General features: G+C 30.5%; 1 protein-coding gene across 2 annotated transcripts in view; it reads right to left on the bottom strand.

Moving 5' to 3' along the window:
• Window positions 1-1,086: 1,086 nt before the first annotated feature.
• Window positions 1,087-23,796, bottom strand: part of LOC145256060 (serine/threonine-protein kinase STK11-like) — a 96,281-nt gene continuing 73,571 nt past the window's right edge. Inside the window, exons 2-9 of one of the 2 annotated variants that reach the window (XM_080114648.1) lie at window positions 22,771-22,854; window positions 20,777-20,866; window positions 14,295-14,430; window positions 12,015-12,151; window positions 11,272-11,399; window positions 9,432-9,489; window positions 6,514-6,695; window positions 1,087-3,110 (exon numbers count right to left, since the gene is read on the bottom strand). In XM_080114648.1, the coding sequence (XP_079970774.1) occupies window positions 3,001-3,110; window positions 6,514-6,695; window positions 9,432-9,489; window positions 11,272-11,399; window positions 12,015-12,151; window positions 14,295-14,430; window positions 20,777-20,866; window positions 22,771-22,854 (925 nt within the window). In that variant the 3' untranslated portion in view covers window positions 1,087-3,000. The remainder of the gene's footprint in view (window positions 3,111-6,513; window positions 6,696-9,431; window positions 9,490-11,271; window positions 11,400-12,014; window positions 12,152-14,294; window positions 14,431-20,776; window positions 20,867-22,770; window positions 22,855-23,796) is intronic. The other variant, XM_080114652.1, reaches the window with a different exon arrangement.

Here is a 23,796-nt window from a genome sequence, read left to right as displayed (position 1 = left end):
ATAAACTTCCATCGCAACTAACCTTCTAAAAATAAAATAATCTTTAAATAAATGTTATCCAAGAATTTGATATTCAATCAATATAGTAATCTGAAGATTTTTTTTTTTTAAGAAAATGAAACAAAAATTTTAGAGGATGAACAAATCCCCTAAAAATTAATCACTAGACATGTACTCCTAAAATTGAAATTTTTCTTAAAAACATCTGAAATTTTCGTGATTTGAATTCAGAGATTTGTTTTTAATAATAAAAAAATATTGGGAGGGAGGATATAAGTCTGTTACTGACGAGTATAGGATTCAAAGCAAAAAACACAATCGAATGCAAAATTAAGTTATTTTTGCATGGAGAAAGGGTGAAAGAATGACGAAGACTAGTCTTTTTCGCAATCAAAACTTCAAATTTGTTGAATGTTTACTGATAATCCCACTGGACAGTTGTAGGACCTCTGATGACAGAGTGCAGCAAATAGGCTCCTTTTTATAAAAGGTAAAATGAATCACTATACACCATAGACTTAATCATCAAAGTGACTTTAAGAGAAATAAGCCACTACAGAAAATTCAACCATTATTACCAAATTTTAGAGAAAAAGAAACAGGCGGAAATAAACATCCGATTTCTCTAGAATTTAATAAGTAAAATTAGGTTTTAATCACATCAAATGAGTTCATGGTCTCTTCGAGATGAAGCTTTTTTGAGAACTCAACTGTTCAGACTGTACTCTCAACATCAAGTTGAAAATCATAAAAGTTTGAATAATTCCAGTAGAAAACTAAAATGTATCCAGCCAGTTTCTCAACTGCTTAAAAAATTAACAAGACATGAAAAACCTTATGCAAATACAAAATATATGACCCATTTATGAGTTGCTTTATTCAATTCATTATAACCTCCTGCAACAATTACTTATAGATGTCAAGTTCCATGTAAAAAAAAAAAACAATGGGGTCTTTGCACTTAAAATATAAATTTTAAATTCAAAATAAAAATACAAACATTATACAATTTAATTTTAATCATTAGTTTATCACCAAGAAATTAGGTTTTAAGAAATTTGTAGATATTAGAGTAAAATAAAAGGGTTTATGATATTGTTCATTTATTTTGTTTTTGTATGGGAGTGAAACTGCAAGGTACAGTTAAATAATAACAGGCATTTTGGTTTTAGAAATGAAGAAAACTTGACATAAGAATCATACACACGAATAACAGATCAGTACATTTTCCTCCATCATCAAATATCAAAGAAATATTTTCAAAAGCAGTTGAAAGATTAAGGGAGAAAATAGAATTTAAATCTTTTTGACTCACTTTTGGACAAAAATATTTTAACTTTTTCCTTAAAAAAAAAAAAATGTACAAAAAATTAATGCTTTCAAATAAAAATTGAAACAAAAGCTATCATTTGAATAGGATAAAAATGTCAATATACAGTTGGGGAAGGGGGAGCATTAAAAATGTTTTGGTGACTATTGTCATGGCAGACAAAGAAAAGTATGCATCCAATCAGATTCTACAGTTGGCCATTTCAGTATATTCATATTTTTTCTTTGTATTTTGTATCAATTTGTAATTCTTCAAAATGTAAATTGCAAAATTGTGCTTCCATTTTTTTTATTTTACAAAGATTCCCTGAACTTCAGCAGGGTACATGTGTTATTATAGTCAAGTTGGTAGGCAATCCAAAAAAGAGACGTGGTGACAGCTACAAACATTGGTTAGTGTCTTTAGCTACCACAGTGACAAGAGAGCTGAGTAATCACAATTGGTTTCAGACAAAACAGGATTCTTTAATTGGGAGAATCAGCAAAAAATTGAAATCTCAGGTAATACATTGAGGATAGCAAGTTAAACATTAGTTTTATATCCAATATAAAAAAATAATCTATTTCAGATATTACCAAATTGCAAAAATCATTAAAAATGTTATATTCTTAGGCTTGCCAGCATTGTAAGAAATAAATAGCATTTACATATTTAATCATAAAAACTTGTTTTGAAACATTGTACAGTTTGGTTGATAGCAGCTTATAATACCACCTTCATATCTGCTTGTATAGATATCATGGAACGTTCAAGTTAGTTTCTTGAATGGCTAAAAAAAATCTGATTTGATTTTAGATCACACATTTATTTCACAAGATGTCGGTAAGCCGAAGAACATTATAAAATTGCAAAAAAATTGTACCATTTAAAACACAGACAAAATGCATTACCATTTTTCTTGATTTTACTTGAAAATCTGATCAAGTAAGAGCGCTTAAATACCTTCCAAGGAGTTTGAAGTGACACGACTGTGTGTAAACTAAATATAGTGTGTATGTCACATTTGTGCCTTTATGTATTTATAACAGGTTTTAAAAAAAAAAAAAAAGATATTTCCCAAGTGTTTGTGCATAAAGTAAAATTTGTGACTAGTTGCAAGCAGATTCACAATTATGCAAGTGCAAACACAAGAATATACCAATGCATATGTGTAGGTTTTATTCGTAAATGCTGAATAGTGTTTCTTCCTTTAGTAATCAAACAGTTACTGCTCGTATGCAAGCATAGATCTATATGCAAACATAAACCAATGACAAAGTGTTTTGCATGTGTTTGTATACATATATATATAATGCTTTAATTAGATATTCAGTACTGCCTCTCCTTATAAATATAGCAACTAATATAACTATATTCATTGATTTAGATATATATATATACATACATACACACTTATTAGTATGTCAAACTCTGCTGTAAGTTATAAACACAGCTGAAAACAAAACCACATTTCTTTTTAAAGAGAATTCCCGCATTATTAGAACAAACCAATTGTTGTTGATGCACAGTCATCAGATTGTTGTCAAGTTTAAGGCTTGTCCCTTTTTACCAACATTTTTTTTTTCAAAGCTGATCAGCTAGCCACCAAGTTTCAGGGTAGTAGTGACCCCCAAGATGGTCGGCTTATCAAAGTCGGATGATACTGTTCCCATAACAATATCCATTGAGTGTCATGACTGTTTACAAGAACTAAATGTAAAGCGGCGCACTTTGCCCTTCCGTTTCTTTTTGGAGCCCTTGCCAACATCTTCCTTCACTACTTCCTCCTTCTTTGGGACATCTGTTAACAAAACAGGAGGAGAAAAATAAATGATCATTGGTTTGAGATAACTCAAACACATGTAAACACACTATACATACATGTATTCAGTTATATAATGGACACATGATTATTTTGAACAAGTGCTTATCTAGTCTAAAGTGCACAGGTAGTCTAAAATCCATCTTAATTTCTGTTTTAATAAGTAATGTTTTAATAAATAAATAAAGCATAACTTTATCCATAAAATATTTTAATATAAATGACTATAAACCAAGGTGATACCTAGAACAAGCCTAATAGCCATACAACTAGGGATAATAATTATCATATTACTAAAATAAAGTGTTTTCATTGGTAAAAAGAAAAAAAAAAAATTGGAAACGCCACTAACCCTATGTGGGTTTAGGAAGTTTCATTGGAGTATGAAATTCACAAGTGTTTTTTTTTTTTACAAGGTGGTCACCACTTATCAAGGCCCGGAAGCCACTCGGGGATAAGGGTTATTGCGTGTACAGTACGTTAGTGTTGAGATTTGATAAGCGTCTTACTTAAGGGGGCAGTTCATCAGGAATTTGTTTATGTTGGACTTGAAGACATCCAGGTTGTAGTCAAGTGGGAAACGGGCAGACGGAACAGAGTTCCACAGGCATGCACTTCTAAGAAAGAAGCTTTGTTCATGGAATCTATGTTTTTGTTTTGGCACAGATAAAGAGTGGGAAAAATTATTGACAGTGGTTTCAGCTAGACGAGTGCTTTTCGTGAAAGATTGGCGAGGGGGGGACCAGAGATTGGAGCTCAGACAAGCATTTGCCATGGAAGTAATGATAAAACAAAGACAGGCTCGCAACATCTCTCCTGTGGGAGAGAGGTTGCAGGGAAGAGAAAAGGTCACCCCCACCCCCACTAAGCCACAAAGTCTATTTTGTATTCTGTCAAGGCAGGATAGGCTGTTTTTAGCAGCTCCTGCCCAGATGTGACAACAGTACTCCATCCTTGGACGTACTTGGCTTTTATATAGATAGAGAATTGCATCAGCAGTGAGATATTTTCTGGAGCGGTAGAAGGATCCTACCATTTTTCCAGCGACTTTGACAATAGACTTGATGTACGTGTTCCATTTCAGGTCAGGAGTAAAGGTCAAGCCCAAAAGCTTATCAAAACAACGAGCTTCCCCTAATCGAGAGCCATCCATTTCAATTGATGCCAGATGGTCCCCAGTTGCACGTATATCCCCGTTTAGGGAGATGATGACATTAAGGTTTTGCAACTCTTGCAGGGAGATGTCCATATCCTCTTATATACAGTGCCTGGAATTCCCAAATTGGTCACTCATCTGGTACTGACCAGGCTCAATATTGCTTAACTTTGGTGATCTAACAAAAACCGGTGTGTCAACATGATTAAAACGTATATTATACTTGTTAACCTCTTCTCTAATTATCCTGAGTATTTACGAGATATGTATTCAAAACATTTTTTTTTTTTTTAACAAACCCAAAATATTTGCACACTATCTCTGAAACTAAATTTACGGTTCTTATCAGGAATTTATCCTATATTAAAAAACAAAATTCTTTTTAATCTGTATGATCTACATACTTGTAACAAAACAAAAATGTCATATTCCGAAAATTATGTTAATTGATAAACTAGTTTTATTTTTTTTAACTAAGAAAATAAAAAATTTTAAACTAAAAGGGGACCATCTTGCATTACCATCTTGAAAAAACAAGGGCAGATAACGCCACGATAATTAAAATTTGTGAGATCAGCCTTGTAATGCCTAGAATTTCCCATTAATCACTTAAAATACTACTTGATCAATTTACATAATTTTTGGAATATGATCTTTTCATTCTGTCATGAGTATGTATATTAACATTTTTCCATATTTTTTATTTTTTTTGATATAGCGAATACAGGACAACCAAATTTACTAACCCAAAGCATTTCATTTGTTGATAATTTTTCGTTTTCTATGAGTCTAGAAAACTTAATTCTTCATGCAGTGTAATAAGTCTCATTTTATTTTTTTATAAATACAAATCATTTTTGGTTTCAAGCAATTGTGTATTTTAGTTACTATTTTCAAAATATAAAAAAACTTTTTCATTTGTTTATTTTTTAATTGTATTCAAAATTCCAAATTAATATAGATACTAAGGAACATAACTTTTTCTAATGAATGTAAATGATTTTATTTAAAAGTAAATTTCACTTTACAAAACTATTGCTGTGAGAAATTTAAATGAAATAGTTTCTGGCAAAGTTAAAAAAATAAACTTAGATTTTTCTCTGCGATTCTATATACGTGTGTGTGTGTATTGATAATACATTTTATACTTTAAAAAAATATTCTCAACTTAACTTACTCAAATAAAAAAGAGATAATTAAACAAATAAACTACATTGTTTTGGATGAGTAATTAAAAAAAGTGAAAGAAAAGAGGTTAAAGAAAAACAGACAACCATAGATATGACAAAAATCAGAATTTGCAAAAATTGTCAAAATTATTATTTTTTTCTGAGATTGTTTTTCTAAAAATATCTTCAGACTTTGTTAATAGACAATTTTCTAAAATGTCAAACTCTTTTCTGATTATCATATTTCCAGTTTTAATCAAGTAGTATAGTAAATATTAGACATTACAATCTATATAATATTAAAAAAAACTTTGTGGATCTTGCTCGTCTCCATGCAATAATTTTAAATGACTTTTATAACATGGACTTTCAAAATAAAAGACAGCTATTTTACAATGTCTATCATCTATCTAACTACTAAAATGCTATGGATCTTGCCACCAAAATCTGGCACAGTTTCCTACATTCATGATCATATAACTTAATGAAACACTAACATACGAATTTTGAAAAAATCAGAAACATAAAAAATTTTTTAAAAATCAGAAAATAAAGACAAATCTTTTCTGACAAACATTGAGACCAAAAATATGTATTTCCACATTGTTAATCTTAATTGAAACTTAATTTTAAAGTCTAAAAATAATTAACTTTTTAAAGTTGGAGAGGAAGGGGTTTTAGAAGGAGTCTGTCTTGTAAGAATGCTTACAATCGAAAATTATTTTTAATCTTCAAGAAATTAAAAGACAGTATGAATATTGGAAGATTTTAAAATAAGTCAGAGTCAGATATTTTGGAATTGTTAGAGTCAAAATCAGAATTTTAGAAATCCTAAGAATTAAACTATATACCTTTTGACTTTGCAATCTTGAATTCTACTGTTGATAAAATACTACATAAAAACCAGATCTACAGATGAAACCAATACAACACTTTCGAATGTCATCAAATCAACTATTTCAAAAACACTAAGCACAAAACCACAGTAAGGAGTTTGTTCCAATTCTTCACGTGTGGATGAAAATATGAAATTGAAATATTAAGAAAAAAAGTGTACCTTCAGCATCAACCATGAAATCAACTTCTTCGTCTTCTTCCTCCTCATCATCACTATTCGCATGTTCATTGTGCAAAACATCGAGATAAAGAAGGACAGTCATATTACGCAAGGTGTCACCATTTGAAGAAGGCGGTAATGATACACGTTCACACGAACGAGGATGATTCTTTTGTACCCAACTGAAAAAGAAACAAGTAAAGATTTAAACCTGAAAAGGTCCGGAACAAGATTAATGTAATATGAATTTTCTAGTGGGATCTTGTAAAAATTCCACAGTTGCTTTCTTCATCTCTCTAGAATTTATTCTTAATGAGACTTATCTTGAAATAATCAATCATCAATCACAGTTATTACTATTAAAAAAAAAATGTGTCTCCCTAGTAAAAATATTTTATTTACTGTAACAATTTCAATCTATTTTACTGTAAAATAATTGATAGCAAAATATCCTTTAAGTAAAGGTATATTACTTAAGTTATAAAACTGCTAAAATTTTATCTATATTATATTTAATTTGGGGACAGTTCATTTTAAGATGAGTCAAATCTACATTTTTGGCATCAATGGTATCAGATATTTCACTATTACTTTTTTCATTTCATCTTTTACAATTGAATGATTACGTTAGTAAAAATAAGTATAGAAGGTGATAAAGTACATACAAAGATATTATTATATGGATCCGTATTCTTAAAATGAATATTTACTTCAAAAATTTAGAAGATCTATCTTATAAGGTATCAGCATTTTTTTTTCTAATTGTGGCCTTATACAACAACTGACTTAATCTGGTAAATATCTATGAAAATATAAATATTTTATTATTAGAGATTAACAGTTTGTAAGAGTTAGCAATTGGAAATCTGTTTTCTTTTTTCAAGATAGTTTTTATTATGAAATTTATCTTTTAAGAGTAAGAAAAAAATGTAAAATAATTAACAAGTAGTAATAAAATATAAACTTCTAAAGAGCAGCATTAAAACGATTAAATGCGCAATGAAGTCCAACACTACAATAAAAACTAAATGGTTATTCAAAGGTACAGGTGAAATGGGTCAACAGCACTTTGAATCAACTCAATAAAGGTGAGTCAAGAGGGAATACCAAGAGGCAATAACATGGCATAAAAATCGTTTTCAAAGGAAATTGTCATCATTTAGAAAACTGTTATTACAAATGATATAGTTTCTCAGGGATATGAATGGCTAATGGAATAGAAATTTAAAATCACAATTAATTTCTCAACTCAGAGAGGTACTGTTTCTTATCAATTTTTGCATTATCTTAAGATATCTAATTGTTACAATTCTATATAAATTTCTAAAAGCAACATTCGTTTTATTCATATAAAGAATATTTAGCTGACAAACATTTTTACGGTAAGAAGAGAGATCCTATTTATTTAAAAAAAATTATAAATTGGTATAATAAATATAGTAAAAAAGGTTAAAACTTGTTTTTTCATTTATTAAAAAAAATATTTAGTTATATTCATTTAATAGTTTGCTTGTAGATGTATGGTTTGTAAATAAATAATCTGTAAATGATGGATTCTATTTAACCCTAATCTGACAGGTACTACTACTCAGGGTCAGAATAAACATAAGAGTAATCACAACTAAGGAGTAACACCTCAAAGCTCCCAAACTGACAGCTTACCACCAGATGCAATTTAAAGAGAATACTGATGACAGACAATTTTTTTTTTTCTTTTTTTTTAAAGACAGAAAAGAAAGATTGAGAAAAGAGATTCTACTTTAACAGAAAAAATTTGTAACATATTTTTACCAATTTTTTTTTTTTTTTTCCTTTAGGCAAAATTCTTAGAAATAAAGAATACCCCTTCATGGGACTAACACTTAATTTTTATACGAGATAAATAGATATTTGAATATTCCATTAAAGTTCTCCTTTACCTCTCAAATGGTGATTATAGTAAAGAAGTTGAGAACATTACTTTCCTTTCCTCAATTGATCGGTTAACTATGTTATAGTATATATATTCTTGTGGTCTCTTTGCCTTACTGGATTCCAAGACAAGAATTCATTTAGTCTGTGGAAGTATTCAGCTTAGAGGTCTTAATTGAGGTAACATCACTTGAAGGTACACTATTCCTAATATAAGTCATACTGAGCGAATCTTATTTGGGCTGCGAATACTATGTTATTTGAATACGTAGTCAGGTTTTACTTGTAAAAGTATCCTGTAAAAGTATTACTTGGAAAAGTATCCTCATGTTAGGTTGGCCTGACAAATCTCAGTACAGAGAAACTTTAGGATATTTCTAGTAAGCATCAAAGTTCTCTCCTGATACCAATACAATGTCTGCCAATGTATATACAAGAGAAAAACTAGACTGAAGTCTCACATATCCCTATCTACTTGCTTCTTCATGAGAGAATTAGGAGATATAAGGTCTGTTTTTAATGTGGGGAAAATCAAACTCCCAAAAAAAGAGTATTCTGAATTAGAACAAAACTAAAAATTACCTTCATCTAGAGAGATTTCTCCTCCACTAACCAAGGACAGAAAAGGATGAAGTGCAGTACCAGAACAGATACTATTACACTTTGCTCCTGGCCAATGTGCTTTTGTTCAAATAATGTTTCAGTTGTTAATCATCCATTTCATACTTCACTTAAAAATACCACTCATACACATCTGTGATTTAAAGTTGCAGCACTAAACTCATGAAATCACAGATTTAAATGCTGTCTCTTCCCGAAAGAATAACTATAAATATTTCTTCTATGAAAGATTTCTATGTGTTTCAGCTTTGAAAATTATCTACAAGTTCATACAAGAATTAATGTTGTAAAAATAACAATCAAGATGAAATATTAGTGGAAATAATACAATCCATATAAAATTTAGTATCTATATATTGCTACAAGCAACTGAAAATTTTACATACCTATGTTTTCTAATTTGTTGAATGGATAATCTACGATCAGGATCGTATTCTAACATACCTAGAAAAAAAGTATAAAATCATTCATTATACCAGTTTTTAAATAACAAACACATCAAGTCAATTTACGAAATAGACTTCAAGTTAAAAAGAACTATTACTACAGAATAGAATTTTTGAAACTCTTTAACAATTAAGATCATTTTGATTTTACATACTGATGAATTTTTGCATTTTAGTATCACCCATGTTCAAGTATTTAGAGAATTATCTTTTAAAAACTGTAATTCTCAGCAAAAATGTTATTCAGCTTTTGGACGATGGATAGCTTTTTATTTGTTTTATCAACCATGTTCATTAACCTCAGAGTTCAAAATTTAGACATAGAAAGAGAGAAACCCTTCACTTTGCTATGTGGAAAGTAACTGTTTTGGGAGAGGGTCTTTAAACACCTATATTCCTTCATTTCCGCTATCCAAGTAAGTGTCTGAGCTTAGAATCCATGTCAAGTTCCTATGTTTAAAATTTATTAATACTCAGCCACTATTTTCAATCATATATTTGAAAGTCGGCATTAGTAGTTTCAGGGTTCATACAGATTTTTTATGTCCAGTTTCAAGGACTTTTCAAAGCTTTCTCCATATAAAATTCAAGTTTTCAAAAAAAAATTTAGGTTGTCATTTTTATTCATGGCAGCCGAACTACTCCCCCCACCCTAGCAGGGAGGAAGGGGGCTTTGCTCGGTTGTAAAATACGCTCAAATATATTTCAATTTGTCCAGATTTTTTATATATTATTATAGAGTCGTGATTTCAAAAGTAAAAAATAAAGTATTTGGGTGCCATCAGCAAGAATCAAAATTGTAGCATTCAAATCTGGTGGCATTACCACTATATCAACATAACACACATATGAATTGATTAAAAATAAACTAAGATGAATGTACAAAATGTATTACGATATTTTCAATTTTGACCCATTTTTGGCCCCTTAAAATCTATTTTAACCGGTTAAAGACACATAAAAGAATGGTCTATAGAAAATCCAATCATTTGAGGCCCCTAGCGTCACTCTGCGACTTTTAGTCTCTGAGGAGATAGAGTTTGAAAATATGGAGACAGACAGACATATAGCCTTTTATATATTAGATTATAAATGAAAGCAAAAATATTTCTATTTTATTTTTAATATTTTAACACAAATTTTTCCTGGACATAAAGAATACAATTTTCAAGGCGTTTCAAAACATTTTCTTTATTTTCAAGGAATTTTTAAGGTAATAATAGAAATAAGGCCTTTTCAAGGCAAAAATCAAAATTTAAGGACTTTTCAAATCTGTGTGAACTCTGTAGTTCCTGTGATAAATTAGCAAAATGGGCTGTTAGTTATAAATTTGGTGTAGGTTATATATGACAGGATTTTGATGTGGCCAACCGATTGATCAGCTGTGGCTTCTCTAACCACCAAATAATGGTCAAACTGAAGCTAATGGCCCAGTTGATTCCATAATCATTAGCTGTTTCCCATCCATAGCCAATACATGACTCCATTGGGAAGGAAAAAGTCTTACTGCTCTGCAAAGGAGCAGTGAGTGTATTCAACATGCCCAGCTGATAGGACTGATAGTTTTACAGAAAGAGATAATGTTTATGAAAAAAATAATAAACAGCTGAAAGATGACAGAAAATGTAACTAAGTAGAAACTATGTTTTATTAACCAAACAAATATTTTATGAATATGAATTATTTTTTAAAAAAATTTATATTTATTAAAAATAACAAACAAAAATCCAAATGTTTTATGAATATGAATTATTAAAAAAAATGGTTAGAAATTACTTACCCTGTATTAAGTCTGTTAAGTTAGAACAAAGGTTATCTGGTATCACATATTTTCCTTTTCCAATATTTTCAAATAGTTTATATATATTGTCTCCCTCAAAAGGATACAGCCCTGTCGTAATATTATACCTGAAAAATATAGAGGCAGTAAAAATTATTTTAAGAATGATAGGTTGCATGATAATTAGATTAATGTATAAGTAAAAAATAATACAATCTGTGACATATATAGTGATAACTAATTGATTAAAAGTGAATTATTTTAATATTCAACTGAAATGCACAAAATTAACTAGTATAAAATGATTCTGTTTTAAAGTTCATACATCAAGTAAATGTTAATTCAGTACTTTATTCTATATAAATCTGTAATTTGAAAGTTTGTAGGTCTTCAAAATTTTTTTTTTTACATGAGGCTTGATAATTTATATTTTAATTATTTGGACTACTATTTTCATCTTCATTGCTCCATTCACATTTTGGCTGATGTAACATCTAGGTACAGGTTTTCATGAAAACCGGTTTTCATCAAATGGAAATGGAATAATGTCTCTTCTAGGGTGACAATTTTATCCTTCCACCCTGTAATTATTTTTCCATTTGTCATTAAATGAATTACCCATTAAAATTGGATTAAGCAGTCACAATGATCTACACAAAAAAAGAAGGTGAGAACAATGAATAGAAAGCTTGTAGAAATAAAGAACATATGAAGATTAAAAGGATAAAATTAGGATCACATACAAAGTCACCCCAGCTGACCAGACATCCACCTTGAAGCCAGCATAGCTCTCTAGTCCATTAGCAATCTCAGGTGGCTGGAAGGCAGGAGATCCTTGGCTTGCATGGCACGTGTCATCTTCAGCAAATAAACCAACAGCCTAAGTGGCACACACAAAAAAAAAAAAAAAAAAACATTAAAGAAAGATAACTATCAACATCTAGAAAGGTACAAAAATAAATAAATATATATATTACACATACACACACAAAAGTGACCTTGTCTCTATGTGTGCAGAACAGTTTCTACAAACTGTAAATTTTTGGTCTACAAATTTGAAACTTGATATAGGCGGTATTTGGACCTATGGAACAAATTCAATTTGTTTTTTAGCCAGACAAAATAGCTAAGGGGTCAAAATTGAAAAATTAGAAGTTATCAAGTGTAAGTCAACTTAATTTGTATTCTCCATGCATGTGCAAAGATACAGTTATACATTTAACTGCATTAATTTTTTTTAAGTTTTCATATTCATGTGTCCTAGGTCATATGGTAATGAATACTACTAGAGAGCTGAATGTTTTTGTATTGATTCTAGCTGGTAGCATGAAAGTTATTTCTTTTTTTTTTTTTTAACTTTTGAAATCATTACTAACGATTAGATACAATATAATAATCACTAGAGAATTGGCTCAAAAATAATAAATACAAAATCTGCATAAATTATCACATTTAAGAGTATTTTACAATTGGGAAACACCGAGCGGACTGCTAGTAGTTTATAAAACTTAGAAATTTTTCTATAAATACTAACTGACCTTTAAATTTCGAAAGGTCACAAAGAAATTTTTTTTTTCAATTAATAATTAAAGATTAAAATGACTGACTTGTTTACAAATAAAACAAAAATGCATTCTAGTGGATTTAATTTTGTAATCAAAATATTTTAAATAGGATTTTTAATGTTTTATTTTATGTTATTACAATTTTTATTTCAATAACCGATTAATAGTAAATAAAAAATCAAAATTATATCAACAAGAAACAGTCACAATTTTATTAATGATAAATCTTTGCACAATAGTGTTTGTTTAACACTTTTCAGCTTATTTAATGTTGAATCTAGTTACTTCAGTAAAGTTTTTATGCTTTAAGTTTGCAATATCTTCAAATATTTATTAAGTGCTTGGTTGAATTAGTTATTCAAGATGTACATGTTTATGTACACGACCAGATGAAATTGCGTGTGATACCCAGGAGAGATTACATTTAATCTACAGATGGGATTCTGGCAGGTACTATCACCCAAATTAAGAGTTGAATTATGAATAATGGCAAATAAACAGAGTCACTTCACACACTCTAAAGCTTCTGAATTGTGGTCTCGTCACTGAATGCAGTTCCATGTCACATAAAAAAAATCGATAGTTTGTTAATTTTCAAATAAATATTTACGAATGCAATCACTCTTATATTTAAATTTTAGTCATGCTAAATATTAAAGATTTATCAAAAATGTTTTTCTACTAAACATTAATGCTAAATAATGTTTCATTTCTATGCATGTATATACATTTGTATATAACATACATACATACCCAATTTATATATATGAGAGAGAGATTTCTATGAATAGAATTCACCTCCAAACTAAAGAACTCATCACTATGACTATGGAATGCATATCTTAGGCAACATGGTGACTAATATGAGCACATGATTTTTTTTTTTTAAACTTTACTATTTAGAAGTTGTATCTACTGCTTTCAATTATTTTTTTAATAAGCTATCTACAAAAAAAAAATAGAGAAAAAAACTGCTTTAAATCAAGTTTTTGGTTATATTATGTAATAAAATTTTAAGGCATGAGAGTCAATAATGTGTATGTGCGAGATAAACTCCAAAATTAAAGAATTTGTGAATTATGGGATACATATTCTAGGCAACATAGTGAATAATCTGGACACATTTTTGTAAACTTTACCATTTAAGAGAACATTATCCTGAAACTATGTACTACCCCATAAAAAAATTAAATAAATGTGATATAATTTTCTACTAAATAAATAACATTTATTTATTCAAAAACAAATTACCTTTCATCACTGAAAGGATGGATAGAATACATATGTAGCTTTTATATATCTCTATGTATGCAAAGGTGTATCTCAAAATGCTCTATATATTTTTTATACTCGTCTTGGGATGAGTGTTTTTCTAGTTCTTTTGTTTGTGAAAAATAAAATAAATTTTCAAAGTAGATAGACAGTCTAACATTATAAATCAGAAGAAAAAAAATTGACTACCTCAGCAACACCCAAGTCAGAAATTTTAAGTGTTTCATCTGTTGTAAGTAACAAGTTGCCTGGCTTGATATCTTTGTGAGCAATACGTTGACTGTGGAGGTATTCAAGGCCATTAATCAATTGGTTGAAGTATCTACAAGAACAAAAGAGAAAACATGTAATTTCTATTAAGAGAATAAAATTTCTAGAACATTAATTGAAATAGACTAAATACATTATTTTTTTACGTTTGGTGTGTGTGTGTGGGGGGGGGGGTTATTATCCAAACCCAAGAGCCAAGGATTAATGATTGTCGGGTAGATTGTTGTGAGATAACACTGATGATCGATAATCGTGGAACTTGGGTAAGGTTTGATTTTTTAAAAGTACGGCTAAACAAGAACTTATTTACTTTAGATTTGAAAACAACCATGTTATAGTCATCTGGAAATTTGACCCAATCACCTGTGATGGTCGAAAATTACATCAGTAATCAGGTTAAAGTAGAGCTGAATTAGAACTTTTTATTATTTGAACAATCCTGATTCCATTTGTTTGATTGGTGACTCAAACCAAATAAGGAAAAATAACTTCAGCTGAGCGGATTTGGAGATTGATAATATTTTGATACTAATAATGTTTCAGGGCAAATTCAATTTTGACGCTATGAAATTAGATTGGCTGAATGAAACCTCAGTCCTCGTCAAACTCACCCCATTACCTTCCTATAGCAAAAGTGTGTAGGAGCAAGTTTCGGCAGTTGCAGTTGAATTGAGTGTAGAGCAGCTGTGTAAGGAGTTGAGTTTGAACTGCGCCTCCACCCATGCTACACCCCCCACTCACTGACTGGAAGAGAGAGAGGAAGGAAAGAAAGAAAACGGGACAATAGTGCGTCGCAAAAGTTTTTTTTTTCTGAGTGAACTGTTCAAGTGACTGTAGTCTTTGCATTGTTTGAAGCCCAGTTGAGCAATTGCCATGAAAATAACAATAGAACAGAGACTTGCAACGTGTCTTCTGTGAGCCTTTGAAAACAGTTTTATGTCCTGTCAAGGCAGGAAAGGGTGCTCTGAGAAGCTCCTCCCCAGATGTGGCAACAGTACTCGGTCTTAAAACATATTTGGCTCTTGCATAAATAGAGAATTGCATTGGGAATGAGATACTTTCTGGAGTGGTAGAATGATCCAACTATTTTTAGGTCTTCCATTTCAAGTCAAGAGTGAAAGTCAGTCCTAGAAGTTTGCCAAAGTAGGGTGCTTCCTCAAGACTAGAGCCATTCATTTCAATTGGGGCCCCAGGTGAGAAGATAGAAGTTTGGTTTTGAAAGCATTAACTAGCCATTTTTTTTACTCCAGTGCACCACATGTTCAAAGTTGGAAAAGAAAGAATCAGAAAGATCTTGGTCTTTGAAGTGTTGCCATATATGGTAGTGTCGTCTACATAAATGTTGACAAATGATTATAGAATATTATTTGAGAGATCATTGATGAAGGTCCTGGAAGAGAGTTGAGCTCAGGATGAATCCTTGAGGTACACCAGTATTAATGCTGTAAGCTTCAGATTTCTGTTCATCAATACTTTGGATTGCAAAAAAGCTGTCAAACTGTCTTAAAAATAGTTCTGACCACATATTAGTTGACCGAGATAGTTTTTGATGAATTCAGAAATATTTGGGCTTATTTTTTTTAAATATTTATATTCATTTGTTACAAAACAGATATAAGTATTTTAATTTGACCAAATAAATTTAATCAAAAGACAAATAACTGGTTTTCCACAAAATTTAAAAAATGCAGAGAAATATCTTAGAGTAAGGAATCTGTTCAATTAAGACAAAGTATTTTTCTCCCAAAGGTAATCTTTTAAAACTAATGCATTAGCATGATTAGTAATGGTTCACATTCTCTGGAAAGATGAAAAATGTAGTTAATCAGTACAAGAATAAAATATTGTCAAAATATCAGAAAAAAATGCCTTATTTTCTGTGAACATTTTTTTTTATAAATATATTTACAGCCCAACTATTATTTATTATAAAGAAATCAGACTTTTAGGAATAAAATAATTTATTGGTACATACAATCCCAAGAGTTAACTCGTTGATAAATTAATTTGCATAAGACAAGAAATGAAAAAATATTGTTTGTGTTTCTAATAATTCAAATTGAAAGAAATAAGTGAATTTATAAGTAAAAATTATTTTAAATGTTTGAGTGGAAAAGAAATGTTATTTGTAACTATGTACCTGTCTTGCTACTTCAATTAAATTTGCAAAGGCATGGTATATTTGAGTGATTTCAGATACAGTGATATGCTAAACTAGTCCTTTTCATCTATCCTTATGAATGGGTGCAAATTTTATATATCATCTGAATAAATTTTTATCAAGCAAAAATAAGATTCAGCTAGTAATAGAGTAAATATAGGAAATAAAGGGGCATTCACCCATCTCTAAAGTGCAAGAAATTGCTTTATCACATGGAGAGGAGGGGCAGTACATTGTCATCTATACCTATTATATAAAAGCAAAAATGTGTTTGTGTGTGTGTGCATATTTTGTGTATGTCCGCCAAAGGCTTTTTTCAGGAGGGGGGGGGGGGCTCGGTCGGGCCACTCCTTAAAACTTTTTATATATACTGTCTAAATCATAATATATACGAGTTACGAACGGAGGTCACGTCTATCTTTAATTTCCTTGACTTTTACATGCTATTTTTGGGATTTTTTTTCAATCGCCGTGTCTTTGTTTTGCTTTTTATATATATATATATATATATATATATATACTAGTGGGGATGCCCGGTGTTGCCCGGGTGTTTGGAGGTATGTGTGTGTTGGGGGGGGTCACAAAAAGAAGAAGAAAAAAAAAAACGATGTTAAACTTCTTTTAAAAAATCGGATAAACAAAAAAAACTGCCCAGCATCACCCGTGTGGTAAAAGAAAAAAAAAGTTTTGATAGGTAGGTAGGATTGAACCTGGAACCTTGAGGCAAAGGTGGAAAAAAATCCTGACATGTAATCCACTTGCCCACCATGGCAGAGTAACAGGAAAGTGATTTAATTTAACTTAAATGCGCGATTTTAATGATAATGAGGTCAAACATATCCCACAGTTAGCATTTGCTGCAAGGCTGTTTTTTTTTTTTTTCTTTCCCCAACTTTGGCTGTTTGTTTTCCCAAGATGTTGGAGAGGGAGAAACCAGCTCCCTATAAAAAGGGAGTGTCCCAATGAATAGCAATTGTTTGATATAAGAGGTTTCTCCCGCATTGATCAAACTTTATTGCTTTTCTGGACATCCCTGCCACAAGTGCTGGGAAACTGCTGATACGTAATCAGTTTCGATATTTTCGAAAGTCATCACCTCTTTTTGATTGTCTAGCCTTAATTTAAATCTACATTAATTCCAGTTTAGTGATGAGCGCAGCAGCTAACGCATCACGTTTTTTCACATTTTCCTCCTTTGTGGTATGGGTTCAGCCTGCCTACCTGCCTACTACCACTTTTTTTTTTTTTTTTTTGCTCAACCAACACCCTTACACACACCTCCACTTTCTTTTCCACCTTCGTGTCACGGGTTCGAACCTGCTTGCCTACTACTGTTTTTTATTTTTTTTTTTTTGCTCAACAAAACACCCGGGCAATGCCAGGCACCCAGGCTAGTATCAAAGATAAGCCAAACATACTAGCATTAAAAATGGTTGAGATTCAAAATGACAGCTTCTACCAGATTGAATATTAACTATCTTCAATTTCTGAATAAACATTTTTGGATATAGGTTTGGTTGTTTTTGTTTTATAACCTTTTAGGGTTATTTAATGCTGAATCGAGTAATTTGAAAAGATTTTATGCTTCAAGTTCTTTATATCTTTAAATATTTATTCATGGTGTTTAGTTAGGTTGTTTTGTAAAGAAAAATTATTTTTTACTCTGTAGAACATGATTGAGTTTTGCAAAGAGAAATAAAAATAAAAAAACAATCAATATTTGGTATATTTTAGCTCAGGAAACCAATATTTTCAGACAACCTAATCTGATAGCACCAGTGTTAAATATAAAGTCAATTCAATAGTAGTCACAGTGATCTAGATCTAATATATGTGCTGTTCCTGCCAATGATCACCACGTACCCAGGAAACAGGATATACATCTTGGTCCACTCTGAAGTTGCTTGCAAAGCACAACATTCTATCTATAATCACAATTTGACAAGCTTTTTTGGAAAGTTTCTGGAATAGTGAATAATAATACAGTGAAAACAATGTTATTTCATTACTTGGAAGCTTCCGGGCATATTGATAAAATCTGCTTGGGGCGGGAGGGGGGATTGATAGATCAACTCAAGGGGAGGGGTCTTCAAGTCAACTTTCAAGCAGAGGTAGATTAGATTAGTGTAAGGCTTATCTCACCTTCTCAAAGTGTGGACTTTCCTAAAGACAACTTTAGTCTTACTATGAAATAAAAATTTTTAAACTAGCATATTTATTCAATCTAGCGGAAGCAGGAAGCTAATCTGTCGTCAGTTATGCTTCTCAGCAAGGTTTGAAGTGATTCTTTACATCACTTAATTCAAGTGATTTGATGGGAACCGACATTTTAATCATTTTCGTAATAATTATTCATTAAAACACAAGGAATTGAAAGCACGACAGCTGCGACAAACTGGAAACATGCCACTGAGCAGAGTTTAGCAAATGAACGGCATTTACATTTTTTATATACTAAATAATTATAGAAGAAAACATTAGATCATCAATATTAAAATAAATTGGTTTATGCATGAAGAAATTGTGCTGCATTAAACTGATTTTTAAAAAGCAAAATTGGTTGCCTATAATGACAAAGATAAATTCAACATGATAAAAACAATGCTGAGAAGCCAAGAAAGACTGATGTTATTTCTGAGGTTTTCTGCACCTAAACTAGTTACACAACCAAGGTTTCAGAGTCTAGTCTACCCTACTATTTAATCCATAGCTGGAGAGAGGATACATGAATTCATACCTTTTTCAAGATATTAGTGAAAGTGATGCAATAGCCATGGCAGAACTTGAACTCAGCATGCCAAGCCCACTACTACATTATATAACTTCCATAAACTGAGAATGTATGTTCTTTAAATGTATAATAGCAATAATCGACTAATAAAAGTAATTTTGATGAGTATAACAAATTGTTTATTGTTTGCACATAAATGTCATTGTTATAGAAAAACAAATTTTCTAATTTTTTCTTACACAATTTTTTATAAAAATGTATTAATTCTGCCATTTTTTAATAGAACAAGTACTTGGTGACTATAATATGGACATATGTGTCCGAGTTTTTCCAATCTGGTCATTAGATGACAATGATTAGTGAACAAGAGAGGTGATTATAGAAGGGGAAGGAATGTGTATTAAATATGTCTCATAATCTGAAAGCCACAAATTCAATCTTTGTACAGAGTAGTAGATTTTCATTTTTCTCTTTAAGCACACATAAAAATAAATTTATTAAACAATATCAAGAAGAAAATGGTGATGTAAATAATTTTTGTTTGAAATTGTAATGTGATATAAAATGTTGCCTATTTTTATGATTTGTACAAAAACAAAATGAAACATTTCTCTCCATCACTTTTGATGAAAATATTACTCTAGTAATAATAACTTAGTGTAAACAAACACAGCTTCAAACTTTTTAAAAAACATGGGTGAAATTTCTTTTATAGTCATTGTCACTGGCAACAATCTTGCCAGTCTTATTCCTTCAGATCTAGTGCAAACAACTAATGCTTTTTATACGAGTTGCCATAACTGCTAGGTAAATCACTCTTCCTCTCAACACATCTTGTGAAGTTTAAGGCCTTCATAAGTACTACAGATTATTTCATGTTGCTTATTATGGAGGATTTAGTAATAGTAGATTGGTTTCAATAAGATCATATTTTAAACAACATTTCCTATGATTTTACAAATATCTGATAGATCAGCGTTTTTTTTTGTTTTTTTTTTAGGATAATGGTTTTTAAGAGAGAATAAAAACAGTTTTATAAGGAAATAAATAGAAATAGTTGACAAAGAGGTTATGTCCCCATAATATTGTGAAATCTCAGCATCATATAATACTTTATATACTTAATATATTGAAAAGCTATAAGTAAAATCTAACTGAATTTTTAAAATTAAAAATCATCTTGATATCTGGTTTTCTTTCTCACAACCCCTGTATATTCCTATTTTGTTAGAGCCTCTTAATAACCGCCCACAATAACTAATTGTTTATTTTCTTTGGTTCAACAGAAATATCTATAATATATACATTTTTCTTACAAAAATATTTATAATTCTTCTTGATTTTAGTGGAAGGTGAGGATTTTTTATTTTTGTTTCACAATTCATATCTACTGGATATTTCAAGCAGTTATTAACCTTCAAGCATAAATGATTTTCTTGTATACTTGAAACTGAGAATATTAAAAATAAAAATTGAAAATAAATTTAAAATAATCTTTTTACATACCCATGGGCCTGCCATACAGGAAACTTCTTATCTGGGGTATTTTCTAGCATCTCTTGAAGCTCAGCAACACAAAACTCCATTATCATATACCTGAGAATTCCAGTTAAGAAAATAATCATTTATTCAAAGTCATTTGTGCTTAGATTCTCTTTCACCCTCTCTCTCTCTATTTCTTATTGTTCTCTTTTTTTTTCTTTGTCTGATTTTAATCTCTATAGCATGCAACGTATGGAGCCTATTTACCAATGATGGACGGTATAGAACCTTTTTCTTTCCATAGTATTAAAAAGAGTATGTTGGAATATTTAAAATAATTCTTTCCCTCTATGCAGAGATGGATAAATTTAGATAATTTTATTAATGAAATATTTTTTAAGTGTAAACTTAAAATGCTATATCAAAGAACCTAAGTTTAATAAGAAAAATAAGCATATAATATTATATTATTAGACGGACCTACATTGACAACACTATCCATAATTAGCCAGAAAAGATGATGTTTAGAATCAGTTTCCTCACAGTGTTTGGGGAAGCAGATTCCTGATCCTTGAGATTATCCACTTATATGAGTGACATTTCAGGAACAGTTCATATCTGAACACTTTCCTCTTTTGGCACTAGTAACACTTCAAAATTTTTATCATGACTTTTTCTAGGTTGCATGATTGTGAGAGGTTACTTTTTGTTTGGAGTAAGGCTGATATAGTCTCTTGTACTGTCCTAATCATATACATTTTCAGATAATACATTTTTTAAATATTTTTTAAAAACTAGTTAATATGATCAGTGAGGTGCAGATTCACCATTTATTCAGTATTTTAAGAAAGTATAGAAATTCATTTAAAATGTATGAATGAACTTACTTTGAATTTTATTTTAAATCTCTTTTGAAACAAATTATTCTTAATAACTTGAGCAGTCTATTCGTAAAATTGATGCCTTTTTGGTGAAGAACAGTTATTTTTACTTATATTTATAGGGTTGTCAAACATAGCAATACTTCAATATGTCCTTTTACAACATTATAATATAGGTTATTTATATATTTGATATAAAAGCCATAAATTATACTATTAAATTTTTAAAAAATAAAACATTTTATATAAAGTAGTAGTGTGTGAGTGTGTGTGTAGAGAACTCTCCTACAGCCCACATCATTAGACCAATCATGACCAACCCAGGCATGATGATGGTCTCCCACCCAGGGATGGTGCATACCATACCATTTTTCAAGCTTACGTCAAGGCCATAGCATATGCATATATAGACTTTGCTGTATGCTTGGGTACCTGAGCATACAGCAAAGTTCTGTGCAAAGTGCGGATATCTTTGCTAGTGTTGTATAGTTTAGTATTTTACAGTTCAAATATTTTTTATTTCCATCTTTCTCTTTTTTTTGTACTCATGACTTTCAGTTGTCCAATTTCTTTAATCAACCTCCCCTCTCCCATCTCTCTCCTGACCTAGCTATGACAATGTGTTAATTTCATTTTTTGATTCTCTTTCTCTGTTCCATCTCTATTTCTTATTGTTTTTTTCATTTGTCTATGTTTAATGCCTGTGACATATGATGAGTGGTTTTATTTTCCTCCTTGCCCAGAGGTTAGACATAAGGTCAGGTGGGGTTTTGAAAAGCCAACACACTAGAGGAAGATAACTCTGGCCTTAAAAATATGCCCAAGAAGTTTTGTTTGCCTTCCCCGATAGAGGTATCTCAGACGATTAGCAATAAACTGAGAAAGTAATGCCTGGAATAATGAATCTCTTAGAAATAAACAGAATCATATGTCAACCCAATAGAAGCAAAACTACTCTTGATTGTGGCTGACATATCCTTTACTGATATGATGGGTGGTATAGAACCTTTTTTTCATGCCAACAAAAACAGTATATAGAGTATAGTTACTATTTTTTGTGACAATCCTAAATACTAGTTTAAAAATAAGAAAAGGAATAGATTCGTAAAGTAGCTTTCAGTAATAAGAAAAGGATACATTTTCTGCTTCTCTTCATTATAAAGGACATCAATCAACTTGATAATATTCCTATGGTTCAGCTGTTTTAAGAGGCTGATTTCCCTGCAAATAGAAAAAAACATACAATGTTACACAAGAATTTGACTCAACAATTCTGATACCATATTTCATCTTTCCTCTCATCAGACAGTGAAGGAGAAATCCTTCTAGACTGAGGCAATCTTTATTTTTGTTCCAATCCAGAGTGCCCCTTTTTGGGGGGAGTGGATTTTCTCCACATAAAAAACCAACCTTTGCCCTTGTGAGGAAGCAAAATAAATAGGAACAATCTACATATATAAAGAGACACATTTATAGATAAGATAGATTTGAGCAGTAAGTTTTTTGGGGGGGAGGGGGGCATGACTCTCTTTGCAATTAATTATATGGTAAAAACACACTTGATCTTCTGTTTTCTATTCTAGCCATTCAAATGCAAACACAACTATTTCCATGACAATTTAACAAAGTGAATAATGAAGCCAAAAAAATTTGCAACATTTCAGGCATAGAGGTGGCAAGTCAAAAGTTGGTTTTAAAATACAGAGGCAGATTATTGCTTAGTTTTTTTTTTTTTGTTTTGTTTTTTCCTATTCTGGAAAGAGAGTAAAAGTTTATATTCAGCAGACTCCCTACCTCTGGTTGTATAAAGCAATCATCTTCAACAGAAAAACAGGATCAAATCAATATAATAAATGTAAATTTTGAAACAATGTTAAATTTTCAAAATGAAAAGAAAAAGTCTTTTAAAACCTAAGAAAAATCAAATTTTAAAAATAACAGAAATTGTTTTCTTTGTTCCAAAAGTTTCAGTGAAGATTAAAGTTATAGCTAAAGCATGTGCCAAGAAAACGAATTTAATTGATTAATCCATTCGATGTAATACATTATTATTCTGAGCATTCACTATTTTGGCAGGGTGCACATATTTTATTTGCATACACATATCGATTTGTTTGTGTACTGGCAATGAACATAAAGGAAAAAAATGTATTTTTTTTTATC

The sequence above is a fragment of the Euprymna scolopes genome, chromosome 3 (genome assembly GCF_053919585.1).
Source record: "Euprymna scolopes isolate OS-2025 chromosome 3, ASM5391958v1, whole genome shotgun sequence".
Classification (NCBI taxonomy): domain Eukaryota; kingdom Metazoa; phylum Mollusca; class Cephalopoda; order Sepiida; family Sepiolidae; genus Euprymna; species Euprymna scolopes.
The sequence above is the reverse complement of the archived record's forward strand: the minus strand, read 5'-3'. Positions and strand labels throughout refer to the sequence as shown.